The sequence below is a fragment of the Electrophorus electricus genome, chromosome 7 (assembly GCF_041902795.1).
Source record: "Electrophorus electricus isolate QZ-2024a chromosome 7, ASM4190279v1, whole genome shotgun sequence".
In the NCBI taxonomy this organism is placed as follows: domain Eukaryota; kingdom Metazoa; phylum Chordata; class Actinopteri; order Gymnotiformes; family Gymnotidae; genus Electrophorus; species Electrophorus electricus.
The window spans coordinates 3,605,001-3,631,309 of record NC_137503.1 but is presented as its reverse complement, the minus strand read 5'-3'; the positions used below and the strand labels follow the sequence as shown (position 1 = coordinate 3,631,309).

The window sequence follows — 26,309 nt, the reverse complement described above, 5'->3', positions numbered from 1 at the left end:
CAAAGTAAAATGAACTGAAGATCAGGTCGGGATGAATCCTCTTGCGAAAAGAGTCTCAGTGACATCAGGACCGAGGCCTACGGAAAATTTGGATATGTAGTCCCAAGGGGAATATAATCAAAATGTAACTGTACAAAAAGCTGAGAAAGGAGAGCAGAGCTTCACTGCAGCGGGTCTCCTGATCAGAAGCCCTCTTTGCAAAACTGGAAACGGCAACAATAGCACACCCCCCCCACCACCAACATGAGCCCTGACCAGAGCGTTCTCTCTCACACGTGAGCCTCAGCTGAGTGAGCACATAGCCCACATCTCCGGCGAGCGGTGCGGGGAGCCCTCACAGCCAGGAGGATGGCGCACCCGGATCCTCCGCGATGCGCTCCGCGCTGTAACCGGTCCGATCGCACGGCGTCCCGGCTACGCTGCGCTTCTCAGCCGCGGCCAGGTTCTCTGCCTCGTTACAGAGGCAACAGGAACCTGCTCTCGCCACCGTCCTGAGGGATGGTTCTTTATCTGGGCGATTGCACTTGAAACCACCGTCGGGGTCCTGTCTGCCCCTCAGCAGGTGTCTGGGTTCCTCTAGTCCCCCTGCTATGGGAGTTCATTCGGAGTTTAAAAACGTCCCTCGCGAATATCAATTTTTTTCTCTGCAGCCAATTAGTGCCCTGGGATTTGGGAGGGGCCAATAACAGGCCGATACTAAACTTATTGTCAGCCATACTCAGAAGGTAATCCAAGCCATGCAAACAAGATTCTGGAGCCTCAGGCTGCAGACAGGCCCTGTGATTGGCTCGTGCTGTTTGACAGGCAGGGGTGGGATGGCATGCACATTATTAGATGAATGTGCACAGTCCTCTCACCACAGACGCCTGCTTCTGTCATAACACCCAACTTGCTACCATGTCAGCCTGAAGGTCAACAGTCGCCGTCGGCGAACAGCCACTCCCTTCCCCTGGCCCCGCCCATCACACTGACCCCACCCCATCACACGTACGCCAGCTCTCTGGTTCACCTTTTCCCTTGTCCTGCTCCTAGCTTGTCTACACCCTTCTTTCTAAGCATCCCTCTTTCCCTTTCTCTCTCTCCGTCACAGTCAGTAGGATTAACGGATCCACACTTAACAGTAGAAGCAGCTGATGAGCATGACCTTTCAGGAGGAATTAATGAGCAGGACTGCCAGGCAGCTGGCATGGCACACTTTGGCATTATCCAGCGCCAAGCGCCCATGTTCTGGAACCACCACACAGCTGACATCTGACCTTCTGCTTATACTGTTTAGGTAGGACGTTCTTAATTACGGAGTGGATAATAGTGCAGATGAAAGCCGTGCGCGCACACAGAATCTGTCTCTCTTTTCATCTTCCTAATCCCAGCCCAGCCTGTTCTGTCCATCAGGCCTTTGATTGGAAGATGCGTGTGCATCAGCCGCTGAGGAAAGATCAATGCATTCTACTACGTCATCTCGATTACATCCTAACAACACAAGCCTCAAGTCGCTGTTAGAGCACACATTGCCAACACTGGAAGCAATCTATCCCCCCCCCCCCAGCAAAACAAACAAACAAAACAAATATATTTGTATCTCTTTTTAAAATTTCTTTTTCGGTTTGCTCCATTCCAAGGAAAGCGAGCTGAAACTGAGATGCGTGTCCTGAGAAGGCAACTCCCCTCTTTAACATAACAGACCGTGCAGCGGTGTGTGAGTTACTGGAAGTCATCTAAATAAATTCATCAGCTCCGGTGTTGCTCACTGCGTGGAGCGGCATCTCCCACCGACAGCCCCTCTGCCCTCCTATGAAACTCACCACGGCTGAAGCCTCTTGCCGCCGTTTTCTGTAGACCAGGTTCGAGAGCGGGGCCGAAATCGCGAAAAGCCACGAGCCCGCGCCCGACCTTCCTGGGCCGCTGCCAGCATGCGCTAGCGGTGGGTTCAGCCAAGCCGCCGCCTCCTGCTGCAAGCTCACAAGCGTTTGGGAGTATTGATCGCTTTTATGAGGTGCGGCATCTGTGAGGGTGTATTACATGGGTTACACAAACGCGATTTTAACGACAAGCCGTTTCTCCGAACGGGGCTGCCCGAGGTCTGCCAAAACGGTGCATTGCGTTAAACGCCCCCGACGCATGCATTAAAAACTAACATGAAATTATTTAGTCGGTAGAAAAAACCCCAAAAAACCCAAAAACGCTCTCTGCCGGGCAAGTAAACACGACCTATGCCTGACCTCCAACCTGGGCTTTGTACAGCTCACCGCCTCCTCCATCTCTCACACACACACACACACACAAGAAAAAGATAATAAAAGAGAAAACTTTAAAGCGAGCCGTCTTTCGGCAAACGTGAGCCGAGAGGCGCTAGGTGAGGAAGACAGCAGACCACCGTCTCTGCGCTGCAGGCTGCCGTCCGCCTGACACGGTCAAACACGCTGCCTGGATGCAGCCTCTTGGCTGGGCACCGTGGAGGCGAGGCAGAGGCGCGATCTCTAACGGAATAAAGGGCCAAAGTGCAGCGCAGCGAGTCAGCACTTCTGTTGCCTTTTGCAGAGTGCTGGCACAGGTCAGAGCTTAAACACCATCTGTGGGGGGGTGGGTGGGCGTGAGGAGGCGGGTGGACACTTTCGAGAGATTTATATGGCCGAGAGGAACAACCGTTCAACTTTCCCCCAGCGCGCCGATGATTTTAAACTCCAATCTTACGGTTTGCGCGAGCCGACGTGCCCTCCCGCTCTCATAAACAGCTACCGAGCGCACTGGAAAAAAAATCAATCACGCTCAGTCACATTGACGGAAATTTAGTGAGAGTTAATTTGTCTATAAAGTTTGAAATGGGCGCAGCGAGACGCTGTTAAAACTTAAAGAAGGTGGTGAAGGCTGTGAAGAGTGATTTCAATCAGAGGAGATTTCCCATGGTCTACAGCTAGCCAGCCGACGAATGGATTCCTTAATTACAATTCAGAGACAAAGCACAAATTAGAAACAGGGGAGCAGTGGAAAAATGAGGCGGGGGAGCGGGGTCTCCTCTCAGACTGATGTACTTTGATTTAAAGAGGACTTATGTGCCTCTTCACAGTTCTTTCATTTAAAGGCAGCGTAAATGACTTTATTCAATAGAGTTAGTCATCGCTTTGGTGGGTACTTGATCCAATCACACAATACAGAATGGGAAAGTTGTGTGGCAACATGTGTGTGTGTGTGTGTGTGACCACAATGCTCGAGCTCTGGTTGCGTGTTTATGTTCATACTCCCCCGTTTAGCCTGTGTAAAAGCTACGTTATATTTACATTATATACATTTGTACATGTGAATGTATATTATGTACATGTAAATGAATTTTTGTCATCGAGACAAAAGAGGCTTAACTTAAAGAAACAAACAAACAAACCCCGCGTACGCCTGTAGGCTCCAGCCTCTCTCTGCTGTGGTCGCGGGCTTACCGGCAGGCAGAAGCCCACCCAGCGCAGTGTCGACACCATGGACTCGTCGCTCACGAATACGAGAGGCTCGGCTCAGCACTGCACTGGGATGACGCCGCGCTGCCGTAACGACATGCCAGGTGTGCGTGCGTGGGGTGGGCAAGTGGAAAGAGATGGAGCGCGAGGGGGGGGGGGGGGACCGAGAGGTGGAAAAGAGGGAGAGAGAGAGAGAGAGAGGAACAGAGACGAGGAGAGCTCTCGGGGCAGCTGTGGGAAACGTCCCATCAGGCTGAAGTGCTGAAGGGTGTGGGAGACTTCAGCGCGACGCGGCTAGCTGCGCTTCCACACGCTTCACGGCTCACTCCCTGACCCATGAAAACGCCGGCGAGCAGGAAACAAGCATCACGCGTCGGCTACAGGGGTTCAGGAGGGCATCTCACTCGCTAAACTAAATAGAGATTAAAAAAAAGCAAAATATATAATAAATGGTAAAAACAGAATAGCAGCTCCTGTGTATATTATGTAGGTGAGTTGATGTTGAAACTCACTGAGCAGTTGTTTTTTTTTTTAAGTGCTTAGGGGTAATAAATCCAGTTATTTCATTTGGGTGAGTGATAACTCTCCAAAACAAGCAGCACACACAAGCCCAGTCAGCTGAGGAATCCAAGCGACAGGTTTATAATTGCAAACCGCTAAGACTTTTCAGCGGCCCAGCACAAGTTCCCTCACGACCCTTGTGTCTGAACCCAGCTACTCCTCCCTCCTACACACACACACACCCACCCTCGACGTCACGCACTAGACGGGTTTACACTCCAGATTTTAATCCGCTTCGAGGGGCCCTAGCACTCTTAGTTTGTTTTAGTTTGTTTCACTGGCTTTCACTCACTCTCTTCCTCTCTTCCTCCACCCCTTGCAGACTGGCCATGGCGGGTGGAGGGAAAACGTGGTGATTGCGCACGGCTGGGAGAAGAGAGGCCATCAATATTTAATCCGGGATGTTGTGCCGGTCTCTCCCTCAAGCGCACATCAAACAGACTGGCCCATAAAGGCTTGTTAACTCGGCATTTACAGTTCATCTTTAAGGCCCCTTGGTGAGTGGAAAGAGGCGGAAACACACATCATCAGGTCAAGAAGTCAGGTGGAGAATGAGCTCATGTACAGCTGATCCGCACTGACGTGTTTTACCCTGTCTAAGGAGCAGGTCTCTGGTCCACGAAACTGGGCCAGTGGCCTGAGTAAAAGGAGAAATTACTTGAAAAAGTGGCCTCTCAGTTAGGGACACCATGCTATAGTGGGGAAATGTTATCTGCTTTGACTACATCGCTCACTGCTGAGGGGAGCTGAAAGGGGTGTGTGTGAGGGGAGTATGCGAGGGGAGTGTGTAATGAGAGTATGCGAGGGGAGTGTGTAATGAGAGTGTGCGAGGGGAGTGTGCAAGGGGAGTGTGTAATGAGAGTGCAAGGGGAGTGTGTAATGAGAGTGCGAGGGGAGTGTGCAAGGGGAGTGTGTAATGAGAGTGTGCGAGGGGAGTGTGTAATGAGAGTGCGAGGGGAGTGTGTGAGGGGAGTGTGTAATGAGAGTGTGTAATGAGAGTGTGCGAGGGGAGTGTGCAAGGGGAGTGTGTAATGAGAGTGTGTGAGGGGAGTGTGTAATGAGTGTGTGAGGGGAGTGTGCGAGCGGAATGTGTAATGAGAGTGTGCGAGGGGAGTGTGTAATGAGAGTGTGCGAGGGGAGTGTGTAATGAGAGTGTGCGAGGGGAGTGTGCGAGGGGAGTGTGTGAGGGGAGTGTGTAAGGGGAGTGTGTAATGAGAGTGTGTGAGGGGAGTGTGTAATAAGTGTGCGAGGGGAGTGTGTAATGAGAGTGTGCGAGGGGAGTGTGTGAGGGGAGTGTGTAATGAGAGTGTGCGAGGGGAGTGTGTAATGAGTGTGTGCGAGGGGAGTGTGTAATGAGAGTGTGCGAGGGGAGTGTGTGAGGGGAGTGTGTAATGAGAGTGTGCGAGGGGAGTGTGTAATGAGAGGGGAGGCTAAGAGCAGAGGCAGATTTCAGCACACGGACCAGCCAGAGGTTCGTTTGTCTCAAGACAATTCAAAATCTGGGGAAAAACAGGTAGCTCACTGCAAAGGAACGTGGGAGGATGAGAAAGTGAGGGTCTGTAGGAAAGACAGAGCGAAAGAGAAAGAGAGCTAGAGAGAGAAGAAAACAAAACACAATGTTATAACAATTATACTTTTCATGAAATAGCAGGAGAAAAAAAAAAGTCTGGCAAGAAAACAAAAGAAACTTTAATTATAGTAATTTGCAAATTTGCTAAGCCATGTGCTGACAGCTGACTGCAGGTCTGTGGGTCTCCAGGTGTAAAAAGGGGAAAGGTCAGAATGGTTGTGTCTGCATTTCTGCATGAGGTTTGTGTGTGTGTGCACATGAAACAGCATCAACGCAAAACTGATAAAGAAACGCCATCTTTCTCCCAGACACGGGAAGTCACATGTGCATCGTTATTGTTATACAAAACACTCAATATGGTGCCTAAACCTTAACAGATAACTCAGCGTTTCATAACTCAGCATTTCATAACTCAACATTTGGCCATTTTATGCTGTAACTGAAGTCAGCAGCATGCAGAGCTGGAGAAAGCACGGGAAAGGAGAAAATGTAGTGCACACACACACACACACACACACACGCACGCACGCGCATGCACGCACACGCACACACGCACACGCACACACGCACGCACACTCGCACGCGCACACGCACGCGCACACACACACGCACACACACGCACGCGCACACACACACACCTCCGCTTCAACTCATCAGTTCATCTTCCGCTTCAGCAGGTGCATTAGAGGGCAAACATCGTGACAGAGCCGTAGAGCCACCTTGCAAGGGCGCAGCTGGACATCCTAGTCCGGAGCAGGAGCAGGTGACCTGCTTCTCTGACCAGCGCACCTCAGTTTGAAAAGCTGCTCAAAACAAGAGACATCTAGCCAAGACAACCTAGAGTAGTGAGACCTCAACGTCTAGCATCGGCAGAAAGTCTTTTGTTATTATTGGGGCATTCAATGTCACAATGAAAGAGCCGAGTACAGACATTCATTACCAGCGCTCTGTTGACCCCACAGCTTTTTCGGCGCCGTGACGCATACGTCTCCGAGTGTCCTAACGCAACCCCTCGGCCGTGTTTCCGTTCGGCTGCGTTTAATTAAATGCACAAATGTTGCTGCTGCATTTTCAGCCTGAGCAACTAGCCCTGATTACACTCCAGGCCCTTCAGGGAGGTCATGGCGGTCTCACTACATGTGGGATTTCCAAACTCAGGCTTGTCATTAAATCCCCAGTCTGAGAGAGGCCGTCTCTCAAATCCCGGCGTCCGGGAGTTTGGTTTGTGGTGCTCCGTTAACGGCTTCCCCCGGCCCAGAGGGGCCCCCCGCTAAAACTGTCCCCTCTCGGAGGATTTGCAGCCCACAGGTCATTCTGGTTTACTGCATCTCCACATCATGGTGACTCATTGCAGCCTCCTTCAGCAAAGAAATAAAAACGACAGCAAAATGTAAATTAAAAAATATGAGCGAAATAAATATCCAACAACAACAAAAAGTTTCTTCTGAACATGAGGATAAAGGAAGTAAGAGAAGTGTGAGAGTGCATCCCGTGTTGAGGCCTGGGTCAGATGTGGGTCCTCTGTCCCCTCGCACACCGCAAACGCGCTGCTAGTCAGTCCACGCTCCACTGCCAGCCCGAGCAGAGAGACCTTCTCCAACGTTCTCTTCGGACATTGAACTGAGCTCTTTGTAAAACCCCCTGTAGCAGATGCGATGAAGACCGCCGTCCCTCTGCTGTGAGCCGGCTGCGTCCGGGGGTGGGGTGGTTTAGCAAGGCCCGACACGCCCTCCGAATCTCTCACATATAATCAGACCACGACAAACGTTAGAATGCTGGGACTTCTTTAAAGTCGAATGGAGGGGCGGGGACAGGGCTGCCTCGGTACACTCAAGCACCCAGTTCAGTGGCTCCATCCGCAATAATTTAATATCATCTCCTTTTAAACTTTGATCGTCCCAGTTCATATGTGGAATAATCTGCATCCACAAATAAGCACTTGCCACTCCTTTCAAGGATGCTGCCGCTCCTCGACACGGAATCAAAGTTGCACGCAATTCTTGACATTGACTGGAAAACTAATGTCAACAACAACAAACACCCAACAATCGCACATAATAACAACTAGGTGAGAAATGGCACTGCGTCTTACATTCAACAGGGAAAAAAGGAAAGCTGTTGATCACAGCTGTTGAACAATCTTGAAAAACAAACCTCTCTCACCATTCTCTCTAAAGGGGGTAGGGCCCAGAAACGTATCATTTTGTGGGTGTGTGTGTGTGTGTGTGTTTTTTCTTCAGGTAAAACGTAACGTGCAGGGACATTCTTGTCCTCCTGCAATCTTGGAGGTGTCATCACACCCCATTTAATAGCACTTATAACAGCCTTATAAAATCACTTAAAAAGAACCAGTATTTTCTGAATTCCACTTGGCATGGCGACAGGAGAGAGACATCTGACTAAAACATGACGATCTATAAGATAACTCGACGGCACTGCAAGCCGGAGAAGATTTGGCAGCGTCAACCTTAAAACTGCCTCTCGGACGGATCCGGGTGTGCAGGAAGCCACAGGGATATAATGATCACACTTCCCCGGGCTATGCCACAGAGAATATCGACTAAAGTAAATGAATCGCTCCAACGTGCCAGAGGCGGCTTCAACTTTTTGTTACTTAACCCTACAGCAAATTCAGCCAAAGGCCTCTGGTGTCAGACAACCCGCATGTCACTGTCCCCGCTGCTCCACCCGATTGGCCTTATCGATCGGGGAGGCGGGGCCTTGTGGAGAGCCGCAAACTGTGGGCAGGCGTCATTCTGCTTGCACAAACAAAGCTCGGTGCTCCGGCTCTGGTGCCAGAAGAGTCAGCTCTCAAATCTGGCACGGTGCACAAGCCCCGCGCTCCACTTTACAACGGCGCGGACGAGAGAGGCAGAGAGAAAAAAAATCTGAAAGAAATATTTAATACCGCGTGGGGGGGGGACGATGCCAGGCAGTGCAAATTAACAGATCACAATCAGAATCAGCTGGTGTGTGTGCATCTGTGTGTGTGTGTGTGTGTGTGTGTGTGTGTGTGTGTGTAGTGTAGTGAGGTACACAAGGCTTCCTGAAAAACAGGACGTTTCGGACAGAAGTCCTTCATCACTGTACAAGAAGAACCTCTGTCCCAAACGTTCTGTTTCTATATATATATATATATATGTTGTGCCCATGTGATCTATATATGGCTGAGTGTTGGAGGGGCACCTGAGCGAGTACCTCCTGTGTCCTGTTAGACTGGTAACGGCTGGCAGGACCCTGCCCTGAACTTTGACCCCAACAGGAAACATACTTTCGATGGCTCACACCTACTAGAACTCTGTTATTGTGTTCCCAGGATCTTACAGGTGTGCATCAATTATTCAAGCTCTGCTGATTAAAGGTTCTCATTAAAGGTACCTTCTGTATCTAGCACTTACAGGGTACCTTTTTTTTTTTTTGCGAAGATCTGCACTTTTTTTTAGTAATGAGAAATCTGGCATTTTCAAAATCTCGAGCAAGTACAACCTCTTACAAAAGTGTGCCTGTGTTTGTATGTGAATTGGAGAAAGCATGTATGTGTGTGTAAGTTAATAACAACATATATTTACAGTCCAACTTGCTGCTGTGAACGTGCTCTGCTGGCTGGCGACAGGGAGCGAAGACCTTCACAAGTGATAGATGAGGGGCAGTACTCAGTTTAGCAAAGCACAAAAAAACCATGCACACGTTAACACATGAGCAGCTGCTCACTGACTGCTTCTCCACCAGAAACAATTCCACTTTGAACTGCCTTATGGGCTGGGCATACATCACTCTGCCTTGTGGTCCGGGCATACATCATTCTGCCTTATGGGCCAGGGATACATCACTCTGCCCTATGGGCCGGGTATACATCACTCTGCCTTGCAGGCTGGGCAAACAGTGCACCATGTTTGGTTTCTGCTACTGACTCACTGGTTGGGGTATCCATTAGGAGCAAAAGCTGTATGCATGTTCTTGTATGGAATCTACATTCAGGATTCACACTGCAGTGTGAAATAAAGTTTTTAATCTGAACAAAACTCTACGGATTGTTATAATCAAGTAATTAAGGGATGTGGCATCTGCCTCCGACTGCCCGACGGCCAAAAGCATGGCTCACAAGACTAAAAAGATGTATTTGGAACACGAGAGACGCGACTTTCCTGCATCACTGGCTTCGGGAGTATTGAGGCCCATGCGTCTGCAGACAACACACTCATTTCTGATCAGCACCGACGTCTGGTTTGTATTTCTGCGGCCTCTGGAGATCAGCTAATTAAGAAGACGTGGAGGGAGACACAAATAAGAACAGGTTGCATGTTTCAGGAAAAAGAAAAAGGCGTAGCTCCTTTCAGAGAAAGCTGCCCTCTCCTACAAGAACCCTCCAACAGGTGGAACCTGCCTGTTCCCAATGCAGTGCCACTGACTCTAAACGCAATGGCCTACATTTATTGTGTCAAACTATTTAGCAAAGTGCCCTAGGCTTCAACTTGAGCAGTCTGCGCTTAACTTCATTTAACATCTATTAATGATATGGGTCATTATAATTTTAGACTCATAACACTTTCCAAAAATGAGAAATGACTGGTACACTTGCAAAACACGAGTTGCTTTGGGTCTTTATATTTACGGTGCGATTGACCTGCGGTTTGGACATATTAACCGACTGATCGACTGGCTGGCTGCCTGATTTGATAATCTTTGGGTAGGGAGGCATTCTTTAAAGGATGGCTTGGTGTCAGACAGTAGCAGGACCTACGGAGAACTGGAAGTGCAAAAGCTGATTCTCAGCCTGAATCACAGACTTTCAGTGATAAGTCAGGATGGACGTATCAACTCATCAATAGCTGTAGGGCTCTATGAATGTTACAGAGGTATTCTGATGAGTGGGGGAGTGTCTCACCTACGGTGTGCAGTGTGGGGAGTGTCTCAGCCGTGGTGTGCGGTGTGGGGAGTATCTCACCTACGGTGTGCGGTGTGGGGGGTGTCTCAGCCGTGGTGTGCGGTGTGGCGAGTGTCTCACCTGCGGTGCACGGGTCTTGTATGGGGAACTGCTCTCCAGGTCTGCCAGGATACTGGTCAAAGAGTCGATCTCAGCGTCGAGACTGGAACGTCTCTCCTCCAGGGTCTTGGCTGGCCCTTTAATCTGTGACAAGCATGCACGCACGTGCACAACGTAAACACACACACACACACGCGCGCACACACACACACACACAAGCTTATAACAGTCACAATTTTTTAGTTCTGCGCATCGATGTTCGCACTTGAAAAGTCCCTAAGAAAGGCACATGAGCATGAAAGACTATTGGAACATCCCAAGGGTTGCAGTGATGTTCTCCTCAGACAGAACTTGTCCTGCATTAGGTTTCAGTCTGACAAGACTTCACCTTGACCCTAGACGTGGTGTCTGAAAGTGAAGTACAGTAACATTAAGAAGGGCTTGTCTGGGGAAAATTCCATAGTAAAACTCAAAGAACAAAACAATCTCTATTACTATTTGACTCATTCCCTCCAGGGAGCCGTTTTTTCATTCTCAATCCAATCCCTAACCTTATCTTCTGCAAAGCTCCCCATCTCCTCTTGGGGTTACTCCCAGTTTCGTGAGATTAAAACGTATTTCGACTAAATCTGATTGTCGAGCCTGGCTAGTGTCTGGCCGGAGTCTGGCGGGCGTCTGGTGAGCGTCTGGCTAGCTTGTAGCCTGGGCTACTGGAGACAAGAGGTCACATTACATCAGACAAAGAAATAAAGGCGGGACAAGGTGGCAGGATGAAGGACCGTGGAGAGCGGCAACACAGGCCCCGGATTTGACCCTTCAGGTCCAAATGGTGTCTGATGTATGTAAAGCAATTTTGGGTTTATAATGATGCTTTGAATAAAATATGGTTTTATTCCTTCACCCTTCCAGAGCAGGTAGAGGAAGGTGTCAGAGGTTTGATCCTCAGGGAGGCCACGTACCGTCAGACTGCTAAATATGTAACTCCCTCCGGATAAGAACGTTTCAAAGCTGAAAATATATACCGATCACTTCTGTAAGTTGTCCTACCAAACCCTGCTAGTGTAGAAACGCGCTTATTCAAATGTATTTATTTTAAATGGATGCTGAAGGTGCCATCCGTGTTATTATTTCAAGAAATGATCAGTGCTAATTTTGTGGCTGCATTTTCCACAGTTTTTCCACATTTGTTAATTTGGTGGACAGAAGCAGAGGCCTGCATGGAGGTGGGTGAAGTGTCACATGGGACATTTCAAATGTTTTGAAACACCTTCTCAGGCGTGTTCGTAGCACTAATGCTAAGTGCAACGTGGTATTTTCCTCACTACCAGCATAGAGACATGTCCAGTTCTTCACAAGGGGATTTTCACCATTAACATCACCCCATTAAAACACATCTCCCAATTACTAACTAAACACATCTGATTTTATCTTCTTTTTTTTTTTTTTTGTAAGGAAAAATGTAAAATTTTATGACTATATTTGAACCAGACATAATGGCAGTACATCAATAATTTATATAATTCGGATAAATTCTGTAATTTATATCATTTATATCATATAGATAGTGTCATTTATTTTGGTGAGGCAGTTCTGTACTTCGCTCACAAGTGTGTGTTTCCTCATCCATTTCTGCACATCCACTGCCATGACAAACTTGTCGCTGCACTGTGTTGCTGGCTCACACATGTCTTCACACAGGGAATAAGAGGAGTTCATCTGATTGCAATCTGCGGTGGCATTCCTTTCCACACCTGCAGATCACATGATTAATGTAATCACACCTGCAGATCACATGATTAATGTAATCACACCTGCAGGTCACGTGATCCGTCTAACTGCGCCTCCTTCTGTAACTGTACCGCTCTGTGCCAGATTAGCAAGTCTGTGTTCAGTCATGAAAACGGCAAACAACATTTCTGCCACACCCACACGCGAGTCAAAAGAGCCCTGCGTTTTCTCGGACACGATTCACTCGGGAGAAAGTCTGAGATCATCTGGCCTTCTCAACGGCCATTAAGTGTGAAACGCAACGGGACAGTGGAAGGGCAGTACACACAGTCTTCTCCTTCCTTCTTAAAAGTTCACTGGAGGAATTTACACCGCACAGTCACACTAACCTAACGAACCTTCGAGCTACGCTTCCTGCGTTTGAGGGTCACGTCTCTGGGTGACCCTCGATGAAAGAGGAGGCCTTCTCAGGGCCCGTGTCTTTGAGCCGGGGCCCGCGACGAGGCCGCCGCTCTGGGATTTTCTCGGGATACTGGACATGCATGATGGAGGGAAAAGGCCCATTCCCAAGGAAAGATTTTGCCGGGTGCAGGGCATGGATGGAGCTACGCGTCATTTGCTTTTCCAAGCTTTTGGTTTTAAAAGTCTATTCCAATGAGTAACAGGAGCTGAACAGGATGGTGAAAAGTTCCAAAGGGGCAGTATGAAATCTTAAATTAGCTGGCCTACAATGCTGGGAAGAAACTAAACAGGACAGAATGCAAAATAGGGGGAAAAAACTGCTTTGTGTTTTTTTTGTTTTGTGTTGTCGCTTTTAATAGACCCTAACCAAAAAAACCAAACAAACAAAAAACCCACACACACACACCCCAGCACGTAATAACCTGCAGTGGTGTACACCATACACAGCTGAGCCGAAAGGTTCCTGGGAATTTCTCTCAGCAGGAGTGACGTGTCTGCATTTTTAGAATGCGGAACTAAATTAAACCCTACACACAGGGAGGAGAGGAGGAGAGGTGTGTAGATGGGAGGAGAGGAGAGGTGGAGAGGTGTGTAGAGGGGAGGAGAGGAGGAGAGGAGTGTAGAGGAGAGGAGATGGGAGGTGTGTAGAGGAGAGGAGAGGAGGTGGGAGGTGTGTAGAGGAGAGGAGTAGAGGAGAGGAGAGGCGTGTAGAGGAGAGGAGAGGAGAGGAGAGGAGAGGAGAGGAGGAGAGGTGTGTAGATGGGAGGAGAGGAGGAGAGGAGTGTAGAGGAGAGGAGATGGGAGGTGTGTAGAGGAGAGGAGAGGAGGTGGGAGGTGTGTAGAGGAGAGGAGTGTAGAGGAGAGGAGAGGCATGTAGAGGAGAGGAGAGGAGAGGAGGAGAGGAGGAGAGGTGTGTAGATGGGAGGAGAGGAGAGGTGGAGAGGTGTGTAGAGGGGAGGAGAGGAGGAGAGGAGTGTAGAGGAGAGGAGATGGGAGGTGTGTAGAGGAGAGGAGAGGAGGTGGGAGGTGTGTAGAGGAGAGGAGTAGAGGAGAGGAGAGGCGTGTAGAGGAGAGGAGAGGAGAGGAGAGGAGAGGAGGAGAGGTGTGTAGATGGGAGGAGAGGAGAGGAGAGGAGAGGTGTGTAGATGGGAGGAGAGGAGAGGAGGAGAGGTGTGTAGAGGAGAGGAGTGTAGAGGAGAGGAGTGTAGAGGAGAGGAGAGGAGAGGAGAGGTGTGTAGAGGGGAGGACAGGAGAGGAGGAGAGGTGTGTAGAGGGGAGGAGAGGAGAGGAGAGGTGTGTAGATGGGAGGAGAGGAGAGGTGGAGAGGTGTGTAGAGGAGAGGAGGAGAGGAGTGTAGAGGAGAGGAGATGGGAGGTGTGTAGAGGAGAGGAGAGGAGGTGGGAGGTGTGTAGAGGAGAGGAGAGGTGTGTAGAGGAGGAGAGGTGTGTAGATGGGAGGAGAGGAGAGGTGGAGAGGTGTGTAGAGGGGAGGAGAGGAGGAGAGGAGTGTAGAGGAGAGGAGATGGGAGGTGTGTAGAGGAGAGGAGAGGAGGTGGGAGGTATGTAGAGGAGAGGAGTGTAGAGGAGAGGAGAGGCGTGTAGAGGAGAGGAGAGGAGAGGAGGAGAGGTGTGTAGATGGGAGGAGAGGAGAGGAGAGGTATGTAGATGGGAGGAGAGGAGAGGAGGACAGGTGTGTAGAGGGGAGGAGAGGAGACGAGACTACTAGGATGACCCGTTGGCCCAGAGTGCGCAGACCAGATCAGTGTTTTGAAATCCATGTCATAACCCATTAGGGCCCCAACTGGCCTTCGTTCAGGGCCTTTGATTACTCTTCAGCGCGCAGGAGAGAAGGCAAACAAACCATGGTAGCAATGGCAGCATCTCAGCTGAAGACCAAACTGAACTGCTTTAACGTCTGGGTTACAAATATCACTAATATGCACGCCCGTACACACACACACACACACACCCACACACACCCATCCAGCTGAGCTGAATCTCAGCACACATTAAGGCAATTTCAATGTCACAGTGAATTCGGGTGCTATTATTTCTAATGATAGAGGCATACAACTGAAAAGACTGGAACTATGTTTTGAATGCAGGTTAAGAGAAAGAGAAAATGCTTGAACACAAGGGCACGTTCCTATGGAAACGGAGGTACGTGCATCTACGATTCATGCTTACTTCACCAACAGGTCAATAAAGAGCAATTTATGGGACATTTAACGGCACAGTTGTAGAACGGACGGGGGCGGAGGCACACAACACATTCCCCTGCGCGGTGCGCAGGGTCTCTGGCCCGTCGCCGAGTGCATAATTAAGACGCCAGAGAAATTAGCCTCACTGTAGCATGAGGGGCAAAGACTCAGGTTAAAGGCTTGGAGAAGGAAAGCAGCAGATGAGCGAAGTGGGGTGGAGTGCCAGGGGCGGGGCAGAGCAAGGGGGCGGGGCAGAGCAAGGGGGCGGGGCTTCGCGATGAGCTCCCGTGGTGTGGCTGTGCATATCCCAGCACACCTCACCACATCACACTGGATTCAGGGAAGCCAGCAGAGACGCGGCTGCGGTCTGGTCTAGTTCTTCATGTTCACAAGCATAGTTTGCCCTCTTCCTCTTATTAGTTCTGCTTCCGCACAGGATCAGTCAACATCCCTATTCCGAACCCTCATTCATGAAAGCTGCATGTGCGTGTGGAAGGCCGCAGCGATCGGAAGTGTTTGTTAAAAAAGAAACTGCTGCTGTGTAAAGGAAAATTCCAGGGACAGGCCCTGTGGAGGACTCTAGGGACATGCCTTGCCAAACTGTCTACATTCTCTGTGTGAAATCACAGCTTACTGCTGCACTGACTCGGCAATCTCAGTCACAGCTTCCGGTTAAGCTACAGCTCTGAGACTGCGACTAATTTCTCTGTCTAAGCGAGCAAGACCTCCCCCAGTCTGGAGGGACGACAAACCATCCTTTGCTCTGCTGATCAGAATGACAAAGCCTGTCTGTCTGACCGACATCCTCCACCCGTCTGGAGGAAGGACCTCGGCAGAGGTCGTTCCTACGTTCACGCCCTCCTGGAGGACACAGAGCTTTTCAGAGACGAGGGTTAAACAGACTGAGGCTGACCGTGAGCCGCGGCAGCCCCGATGGTAGCACTGCATCGCGCCTTTAATGGGGCGGATGGTGTCAGCAAACAAATCAACGCACAGATCCACTGGAAAGTGACTACGTTTCAGAACAAAACAATGATAAACAACAATAACTGCACACTGATATCATATCATATACTGCTACCTTACCGTAACGATATATATGTTAAGGTAGCCCCAACAGCTGCATTTAGCATTACGGTTTACACCAAGAACACCAGTAACGCAATCTAAATTTAAAACAACAGCTTAGACAGGGGGATCTATAAACCTGTTTGTCTCTAAGGGAGCATCTCCACAGGGGGAAGTGACTGGGGTGAGCCAATAGGGGTCAGTCTTCTCTATTGCCTCACTGCCTGAAAACGTAGGTCATAAGGCACAGGGTCACAGGCCATCAGATTCAGCACTGCCAGAAACATGTTTGAATGGGTGTGAGGGACTGGGTTTTACCACAGGGTTGCTTTTGTGTGTGTGTGTGTAAGTCTCACCTGAAAGCCAAAGTCGTCCACTGGTGGAGGCAGGGGTGAGGATATGGCACATGGCAGGGTCCCGGCGTCCATCATGGGTGGGGGCGGGGGAGGGTAGTCACCTGCGCAGTTCAGAAAAACCACACAGAGGTCAGAGAAGTCAAGCACCTGCAAAGCAGTCGGATCAACATCTGAACGCACCATAAAGGAGCGATGAGAAACTGTGAGATAAACCGGAGCACACAGTTCCTTATGTGACATGGGCTAGTGAAAATCCCCACGTTGCTGAGTCACTGGTTTTTGCATTTTAGAAAATTTTGGCAGGACATCCGAAACAAAACGCACCTCTTCGCAAAATGTACGCGTGTGTGTGTGAAAGGGATAACATTCTAACCATATTTTCCCTAGAAGATAAACACATGTAACTGCAACAATTTGGTTACACAACATTACCTAATCGGTGGTGAGCAGGTGTTTAATGGTGTTTACTGAGAATGAAAACCGTTCAAACCGAGTGTAACGGGGCGTTTGTCTGGCTGGGAGAAAGCAAACAAGCAAAATTCATTAGTTCTAAAGTCCAGCACGAAGCCTGGATTGGGTTCCTCCATGAAGAACTGTGCTGCTAAATTAGATCTTGCCCGGCCTGGACCGGCTAATTTGACTGTGCAAGTCTAAGCACCAAGCCAGATGTGCGCTTTGTAAATTAAAAGCTTTTTACAAGACAGCAGGAATTTGTTGCCGTGTTAAGTCTTTGATGAGGCTTGAAATTTAGTTCACCCCCCAACGTTCCTCTTTTTCTACACCTTATATTCGTTGTTTTTTTTAATTTATTTATTTATTTTTTTATTAGAAACTAATTGATGTAATTTATGCAGTTTATCAAAGTCCGCTGACCAAATTAATTAACCCTGGTCTTGGGCAGGCTGAGTAAATTCCCCAGTACAGTGACTGTATCCATAAATTAGACCCCTGCTCTGCACAGCGCCACTTCTCTTAGGCTGGGAGCGTGACATTAAAGAGGCGCTCTCCCTGTGAACGGATTACGTAATAACCTTGCAACCTTCGCTCGGAGCGGCTGCAAGTGTCTCTCCGGCATTCCCAAACCAAGGACGAGGGAGAAAGAGAAAGGAAGGGCAGAATGCTGTGCTCGTTCGCTCCAGATCACTACACTGGCCCCCTTTTTTGGCGTCTTTAACTTTCACATTCCTCCTCCTCACACCCATCCCGGTTTGCTGCACTATGCTGCTTGTAAACCGCAGCCTGATGCTGGATTCATTATCCCGACACAAGCATGGCGCTCAGAGATGAAGTTGGTTGGGAATTTTGTGTCAGGGAACGGAAGAGCTGGAACCACTCATCCGCGACTGGCGGAGCGGAGACGTCTCTGATCTCGAGCCCTCCCAGCAGTGGCGTCAAGGCTGAGGTGCCAGCACCTGCTTTAACCTGACACACAAAACGTTCAGAACTTGTTTAGCGTGAGCTGCCACTGCAGGGTTACCTGCCCTGCCCACACGCTGTCTCACTGCACTTCGGCGAACGACATGGCTTGTGTTTTCAACCTCCTTTCGTTAAGACTGAAGATCTTGGCGTTTTAAAGTTTTTTTTAAAAGGTGGCAGTGGTGTTTAAATGATGACGACTATATCGGCAGGAACCCCCCCCCCTCCAAGATCACATTACTGCCAATAAAACAGAGACACGCTAGATCAGATATGGACACAGCCAGGCTGGCAAACACATCCACCCACACCCACACCCACACTCACAAACACACATACCCACACCCACACATACCCACACCCACACACCCATCATAAATTATGCTGCTGGCTACATGTACTACCGATTATGGTGTACTACATTTAAACAAAAATGAATCCTCACACAAATGTCTGACTAACGCACAGTATGACAGGTCATCCCTGTATTCATGGAACCATTTGGTTTATACTCACAATAACATTTATTCTAGTTTTTTTTTTATATGTCTTGTACATGAACACCAGAGTCTATCTAAATAATATTTTATTACATTTACACACCTGTGTACATGTAAGATGACAAATTTGTTCTTTTTGTAAAAAGGTACTTCTCTCTGCTGCAACTAAGATGTGTGTCAAATAAATACAGGCAAAAGTGCCTGTATTGCTTGCGCCACACTAGTCAGTCAACGGCTGTTCCATGCAAAGTGTGCTGTGAGAAATATTAAACCTGTACAGCACGCCAGGCAGCCCAAAATACACTGCACTTACACGCACATCCGCACTTAATGTGTCTTTGAAATTAGAAGAGCATTTTGAAACATATCAAGTCCTTTCCGTTAAGGTCCCCAAAGGGTCTCGTTAAGCTGCAGGAATGTTCTAAAGGAAATGTCTCTGTCCATCGTGGCATGAAGGTAAAGGATTCTGAAATAAAAAGAAAACTTTTATCCTTTTCTCCAAAACACACAGCTTCTCTAAAACAAACAAAGACAAATACGCTTATTAACAAAAAGGAATAAAGTGACTGACTGGTACTGAACAGTACGGCAGCCTCTAGTGCGATGTTGTGAACGGACTGCACGATGCCCAATCGTCCACTGCTTGTGGCGTGTATGCTCTGGGGGTGTCCAGAGGTCAGAGGTCAGCAGGCCCGGCCCCGCAGGTCGCCGGAGCAGCCCGTGGCGGCGAGCACGGGCCCGTGCCGCGAATGCAAGAGGCTCTATTTGCGGCGGGCGGGGGGCCCGGCCGTTGCGCTCTCGCTCGTGTAGAGAAGCAGCAGGAAACTCCTACTTAATAGCCCACATTAGCGTCGCTCTTTACTGGGCCATTATGCACAAGTGGCTGTTCCGTGCGCCCTGAACTCTAATCAGCAATTAAAGTCGTTTGAGAGGGCCAGGAGAAGGCTAATTGGTAATCAGAACATGGATGTTGTTAAGGGTTTGATTCAGGAGACGGAGAAGAGTCTGGAAGGCTATTAGGACTCACGACCCCAAACTCCCTGCACAAGAGAAGAGCTTGCGCACACATTTCAGACAACTTGTCCAGCGATTTTTTTTTTTTTTTTTGCCCTCGGTTAAGTACATTCAACATTCAAGTCTCTGTAGTGAAACAAGAATCTGTGTTTGCACTACAATAAGTATTGATAAAAAACTATATATATGTACAAAAATCTGCATTTTGGTTTATCCATAAAAAATGTGTTTATTATTATTTATTTAGTATGCAAGAGGCAGATGTGGGAGCATTGGGAAAGTATGCAATTTAGGAAGGCCTCTGAGCAGGGCCGTGTGCACTGTTTATTATGGTTGGTTTGAATAAGTGTGATTTACAGCAGAAACTACACCACTACAGTATTCATCAAGGTAAATGATAAGTAAACAACAGTAACTGCTGGGTTCATGTGGCTGCAGAGAAGAGCACCACAACTGACCTGGGAGCAGCTCAGGAATGAATGTGATCACCTGGAGACCTGCTTTCTAATACACTCATACAGCATGGAGTTTCTTTCTTTTGCTGAGAATCTATCAACCGAATGAAAAAATTGCAGTTGTGGGTCATCTACAGATGATATGACCATAAACGTGAAACGGTGCTGCCCTAATCCGTTTATTCCCTTCTCTTCTGCGGTCCAGCACAACAGAATGTGAGATCTCAGTGGAAAGCACACTTTTCAAAAGATGCACTTGGCACCGTGAGACCACGAATCCTGTGAACCCACGATTTCCTTATAGACAGAGAAGCAAGGTCACGACGACCTCTGTGGGACCACTGAAGCTTTATCCCCGCACAAAGACAAACGTCCACACCCCGGCGTGGCGGGGAAGAGCGCTAAACACAGCGTTTTAGCCCTAATTACCCAGACGGCTCCTCGCTACCGGCTGTCTGACGGAACTGCGCCCTTACTTAGCGGCGACTGATTTACAGCTCCGCGCCGTTTCTGGATGGCCCCGCTCGGGCTCCCAGGGCCATGGGGCTGTGCGCTTTCGGACGCGAGCGGAGCTTTGCAGGGATGGGATAGGAAGTTTGGAGATTTAGACCTGAGGTGGACCGAGGTGGATTAAACCACCAGGAGCAAAGGAAAGGAAAACCAAAAGCTTGACGAGGCCTAGCAGGACGTAAATATACCGGAGAAGGAAGAGAAGCAGGAGGAGGGAGGTGGAGGGCTACAGACTTCCCGCCAAGCAACACATCCCGCCACCTCGATAACCGCATACATTTGGCTCACACACAGCACCCCTGGCAGGAAATATCTCCAGAATTCCATGCAGGTGAAACTCCAAGCAAACATTCTGGCCTGGCAACAAAGCATTATGGGCAGACAACATGGCAGAGGAAGCAGATGCCTGTCAAGCGTTAAAGGCAGGCAGTGCAGGCTAGATGCACACATGCTGGGATCAGTAGTGCGTGCTGGTGTCCAGAAGCTGAAACTAAAACACGGGAACGCAAGCCGGGTGAGCGGGAGGAGCTCCTTTCTGGAAGAGGAATGCCAGGTATTCTAAAGCTCCCCGGTCAGAGAGCAGGAGGAGCGCGGGGGTCCAGGGCTAGTTGAGGACACGCCCGGCTCTGAACGGGGGTACGGCCGGGAGTGCCAGTGCACACCGGTGTTAGAACATTTCAAGGGAATTCATGTTCCTTGAAGTGCTACTGTGCAAAGTGCCATGAAACATATGTGAAAATGTATGTGTTTCAACAATATGTGTCAGCTGACAAGGCAACAGAAACGTGATTTAACACAGAGTGAAAACAACAGGAAAACAAAAGGGCCCTTGAATGTGACATGGAAAATGTGAAAGAAAAGTGCACTAAAAGATGAATACGGTGAAAGGAGAGAACAGTGAAAGAAGAATAGAGTGAAAGGAGAGTACAGTGAAAGGAAAAGACAGTGAAAGTAGATTATTGTAAAAACGAGGTCACAGTGAACTCATGGTGGATGTACACAAATGGCCAGCTGTTAGCCACATCCTCCATCACAATACCTCTTCACAAACACAGAGGGGGGAGAGCGAGCTTGCTGTGCACTGCGTCTAAATTGGCAGCTTATGCCTGTGGTTTCTATAGGAACGGTGAGATTCTCATTGGTGGGTTTCCTGTCATCTGCCCGCGGGGAGTCTGACGTAACAAACAGCAGTCAGTTAGCTGATGGCCAGCCATGCGGAGAGGAGAGGAGAGGAGGGGGGGGGGAGATATCAGAAGAGAGACACAAAACTGCAGCCAGAACAAAAATGACAAAAAAAAAAAATACAGAGTATAATTTTTTTTTAATACATTTAATAAAAAAGGTGGGCACAGAGCTTGAAAAACATGCGGTATAAGATATAGTGCACACACCATTTCACACGAAGAGCACTAAAGTACTACGCTGATAGCTTTGGGGGAAAAAAACATCTGCATTAGTTTCGAATGTCTAATGCCATTTCTTTGCTACTCTGTAAAGTGAGCCTGACACAGGACTCCAACCCAAAAAAAAAAAAAGACAAAAAAAGACAATAACCAGTTGCTAGACACCAACATGAAGATGTCACGTAAAAGTCGTGTTGATACCCGACCATGTAGGAACTCACTGCTAAGCCTGCACCTGCAGACAGCATGGATGTACAGAAGTGGAGAATAGGGACCAGACGCTCAAGGTTTCAGTGGTATTTAAAAAGCCCACGTTACTGACATGAGCCACTTTAATTCAAATGAAAGAAAGTTTGGAAGCTGGAGTGTGACAGAAGTCATTTCGAACGAAAGTTTTTATGTGTAATTCACTTATCTGCTTCGGTGCCGGATGTCGCTGCTGCAACAAGCTGTTTTGTTTTATTTGAAAGCTAGCACATTTCAGTCTACGCCTGAGGAAAAAATGTCTGAAAATAAAAGTTGGAAGTAAAAAATAAATAAATAAAATTGTTCAACTGCTTATTTAGAGGATGAAGCAAAAATCACTCTGAAGGAGCACTCTGCCACAAACAAAGAACAAAAACACACACAGCTGAACTGGGTTCAGGGTTCCCACCGGCACACTGACTGGCATACAGACTGGCATGTCGGGGGCTCTGTCAGCTGAGCCTCTTGTTTGTGGCTGGCAGGGCACAGTGGCAGGCACTCGGCAGCTACCCGACGCCTTTCCGAGAACTCGCCCACTCACCAGCGCGATCGATACGAGAGCGCGAGAGATCAAAGGCAGTCTGTGCCTCTTGTCCTCCCAGCATTTCTCTGCTGACCAAAATCACAACACACACACACACACGCGCACGCCACAGTCTCGTTGACAGAGGGACGGCACGGGGAGACTTTTCGCGCGCTCACTTGCGTCTCTTGCGTGCTCATCAGGAAACCGAGGTAGGCGGGCCCTCCACTTTTTGGTGAAGTGACGATATTTTTCCCAACAGCCTCTCCCCTTCACTCCACTGTACTTGTCCTTTACTGGTCCGAGCCATGCTGAAGATGTGGCTACCTTGTTCGAACCATTGTTCCAACCTCAGGAAGTCCTTTCTTCTTCAAGTGCTAAGACAGTTGGGGTCAAGGAGAACATTTGTACTGAGCAGGGTGCGCAGGCATCTGTTGGGGTTCGTTAACTGCACCAGAAAGGAATGCTGCTATTAACCGTCAGCATGAACTGTTAATTAACACCATGAGGATAAGGTCTTCTAAACATGAGAGGAAACCGTGCTTCTCTTACTTCTAATTGTTATTCAATCACACGCAAGCGCGTGATGACACTGACAGGCTGTAATGAGGATTGTTTGTGGGTTTTGGGTCAAAGTTCAAGGCGGAAAAGCCCGGGAATTCGCCAGCCGTACGTTAAGGGCGGCGTGTTTGGTAAAGCGCCCCGGACTGGATGTCCGAGCAATTCTTCGCCATGCTGCAGTCTCCAAGTCGGACCCAAAGAAACAGTCAGAAGGGACGCCATCGTGAAAGCATTTGTGCCTGCCTGCAGGGACGTTGAACGCGTCAAAGGCATCAACATTCAGGGTGGATGCCGACAATAAACAGGAAGTGATGCGTATCAGCATATGAAAGCCCAGAATACATCCTGAAGGATCTGCAGTGGAGATTGGAGGTAGCACTGTAGCACTGGGGAACACGAGTGTACCACGCCCAAAACACCCCCCCCAACACCCCCCTGCCATCCCATCCTGCCGTCTTCATGCGGGACCAGGGAGAAGCACCTGCCAGCCATGTGATAACGGGACTGAAAGCGTGGTCAGAACTATAATAAGTTTCGGTCACGATCTTTCCTGTCCTGGCCTGAACAAGGACAGTGACCTTTGACCTGAGTGGTGTTCAGTGTTCCCTGCCCCTGACAGGGAGGTGTCTGAAAACATGTGATGAGACAGACGGAGACAGCTGCGAGTCTAGTGCGAGACTAGCGCAAATAAATTAGGATTCCTGAAGCACACCCGTGAGGGCCTTCCAAGAAAGTAACAACGAGGGAGGAGAGAGAACGGGCATGCAGCCAAGATGCCGAGAAGCAAAAAGCGATAATTTGGCCGAGCGCTTGGATTTGCCTCTCTGGTGGTCCCGTCTGGTGTATCTAAAGACGCGAGACGCCCTTTAAGCACGCTTTTAAAAAGACAGCCAACGTTCCAGTTCTTCCGGGTTTGGTTCAGCATGGCCTCTTTAGCCTGCAGAACAGCAGCCAGAAGCTCTCCGTCGGTCTCCATCCCAAATCTGACCAACGTCCCCAGACACGCCACGAGCAGCCAGCCGGTGTAGCAGCCAGCCGGTTGCCCGTGCAAAGCGGCACAGCCTCTAGGCCAATCTAGCAGCGAGCTTCGCCACCAATTTGAATTATGCTAATTATCTGCTTCAAATCAGCCACACATACAGTTTGACGTCACATAAACATTAACACGAACAGCCGTCGTCTCCCTAACGTCGACGGCGTAGAACATGGAGGAACAGGAAGGAAGCCAACGGGAATCTCCAACTGAAGCGAAAATGAAACCAAACACAAAAGTACAATAAAAGGAAGTCTAGGTGATGTGGGGACTCGGGGGGACGATACCGTGGTGTCAAAGCAAAAGAGGAGGGGGACCATATACCGTGCCAGCCCGGGCCTGGGTATAGAGGCATTGCGCCACTCAGAGCCCGGTGCACAGAGCCCGCTCAACAGGGGACCCGGAGGTTGATCAGGTGCTGCTGGACGAAGAGAGAGCCCGGTGTCCTCGCTGCCGTGAACTGGACGCTGGGAGCGTCCCAGCGCCTCAGTTTAAACACACAGTGCTTTTCTTTCAATTTTCTTTGGCCAGCATACCACTGTGCTTCTTTATCACGGAGAATAAAGACACTCCAAATGTTCGCTAGCATCTCGATCCCTCCCTGCACCCTTCTTTATAATAATAATAATTATTATTATTATTATTATTACTACTTTTATATTCAATTGAATTTAAAAACACAACTAAATTCATAAATATAAAGTAATAATTATTCTGATCTGAACAATTGGATTTCCTTGTCAACAACACATATGCCTCCAGCAACTAAGCTAAACTATGTAAAGTCTACAAAAGCCATGGCTGGAGCACGTCTGTCAGCCCGCCACAGCCGGAGTGCACGCAATGTTCCTCTGTGTCATTCACAACACACGAGCAGAACTAGTTGACATTTCACTGCTCTTTAAGTGAGCGCACGCCGGCTGCAGGGTTCAGAACAGTGGCCTTGAGAGTTTCTAAAGCGTTTCTAACAACACACGGCAGAATTATGGTCATCCAACTGAAGTGAGCATAAAAAGTAACCCTGCTTAAGAATATTACCATCTCAACTAGCAAATTGCTTTGAAGGAGCCCACAACATTTTAGATAACTTTTATTTACATTATTGTTTGAAAGAAAACAGAGCTGGGGAGAGCCTAGGGCATTATAATACCCCACATCATCCGCACATCTTTCTGTTTAACGCACCAAAGCAAGCATCTCGTCTACATGGTTTTTCTTCAGCCACGCCCACGTTTTAGGATTTTCTCCTCTTTAGCGTTAACACAGACAGTGGAGTTGAGATAATGCGCTGGTGAGAGGTCTGGATTCCATTTCTGAAAGTAAGTATTTAGATTACCGTCATGTTGCAATCTCCTAACCAAGGCCCTGGCCAGCTGCTCACTGTTGCGCTCTCTGCTCTTGCCTAACTGCACACTTAGTTGACATATTTCTAGTTTTAGATCTCACAGTTTTTTCTTCTCACACATGCTCTTTTGCAGAAAGCATTTTGAAAATTTGCAAAGTTTACTCACTTCTCCCTGTGTGAAACATCCTTTATATGAATTTCTGGCATGAAAAATTAAAACTTAGATACTGGCCAGTTTGTAAAACTTTGAGGTTTGGGTGAGCAAATTGTTTTATACATGAAAATATTAACCATGTTAAAAAAGTATTTAGTTAGAAAGTTGATCAAATATATTTTCATATGCTATTGTAGACATCTTAAATGATTTGTCTGAGAAAGACTTGGCTACACAGGAGCCTGCTTTTGGCTGGGCGAACATCGGGACAGGCAGACAACATTTAACTTTACAGAATGCCAAAAGAAAAGAAGAAAGGAAAACTAAAACTGCAATAGAACAGAAATAATTCCACTTCCGTGAACAAAATGTGCAAAATCTGCAAAAGAACGTGAATAAATATGATGGATTTAAGATAAGAAGACAAAAGAAACAGGCTTTAATCTCAGAAGCAGTCAAATGTTTGGACACACCCAGTCTGTTTATTTTGACTATTTTCTCCATTTAAAAAAATAAAATAAAAATATATGAAATATATGTGATGAATGTCATGAATTAGAGACTGTTTGAAGTATGAATTAACTGTCCTAGACACTGCTGCCGTGTTCTTGGTGTTCCCTTAAGGCAGCCATGCTGTTCCGTCAGTCTTGAAGACACTCACACCTATGCAGAGCACTTGCAGGGTGAGGAACTAAAGTGGGTGTGGGTGTGTGCACGTGTGATTTGAAAATGAATTTATATATAAGCTAACACCTTTCCCAAATTATATTCGTCTTA

At 48.3% G+C, this 26,309-nt stretch overlaps 1 protein-coding gene across 13 annotated transcripts in view; it reads right to left on the bottom strand.

Moving 5' to 3' along the window:
- lpp (LIM domain containing preferred translocation partner in lipoma) overlaps nt 1–26,309 on the bottom strand; it is a 123,768-nt gene that overhangs the window by 46,910 nt on the left and 50,549 nt on the right. For all 13 annotated transcript variants that reach the window (XM_027007729.3, XM_035524541.2, XM_035524539.2 and 10 more), the window contains 2 exons: nt 16,373–16,473; nt 10,580–10,702 (listed from right to left, as the gene is read on the bottom strand). In XM_027007729.3, coding sequence (XP_026863530.3) covers nt 10,580–10,702; nt 16,373–16,473 — 224 coding nt within the window. The remainder of the gene's footprint in view (nt 1–10,579; nt 10,703–16,372; nt 16,474–26,309) is intronic.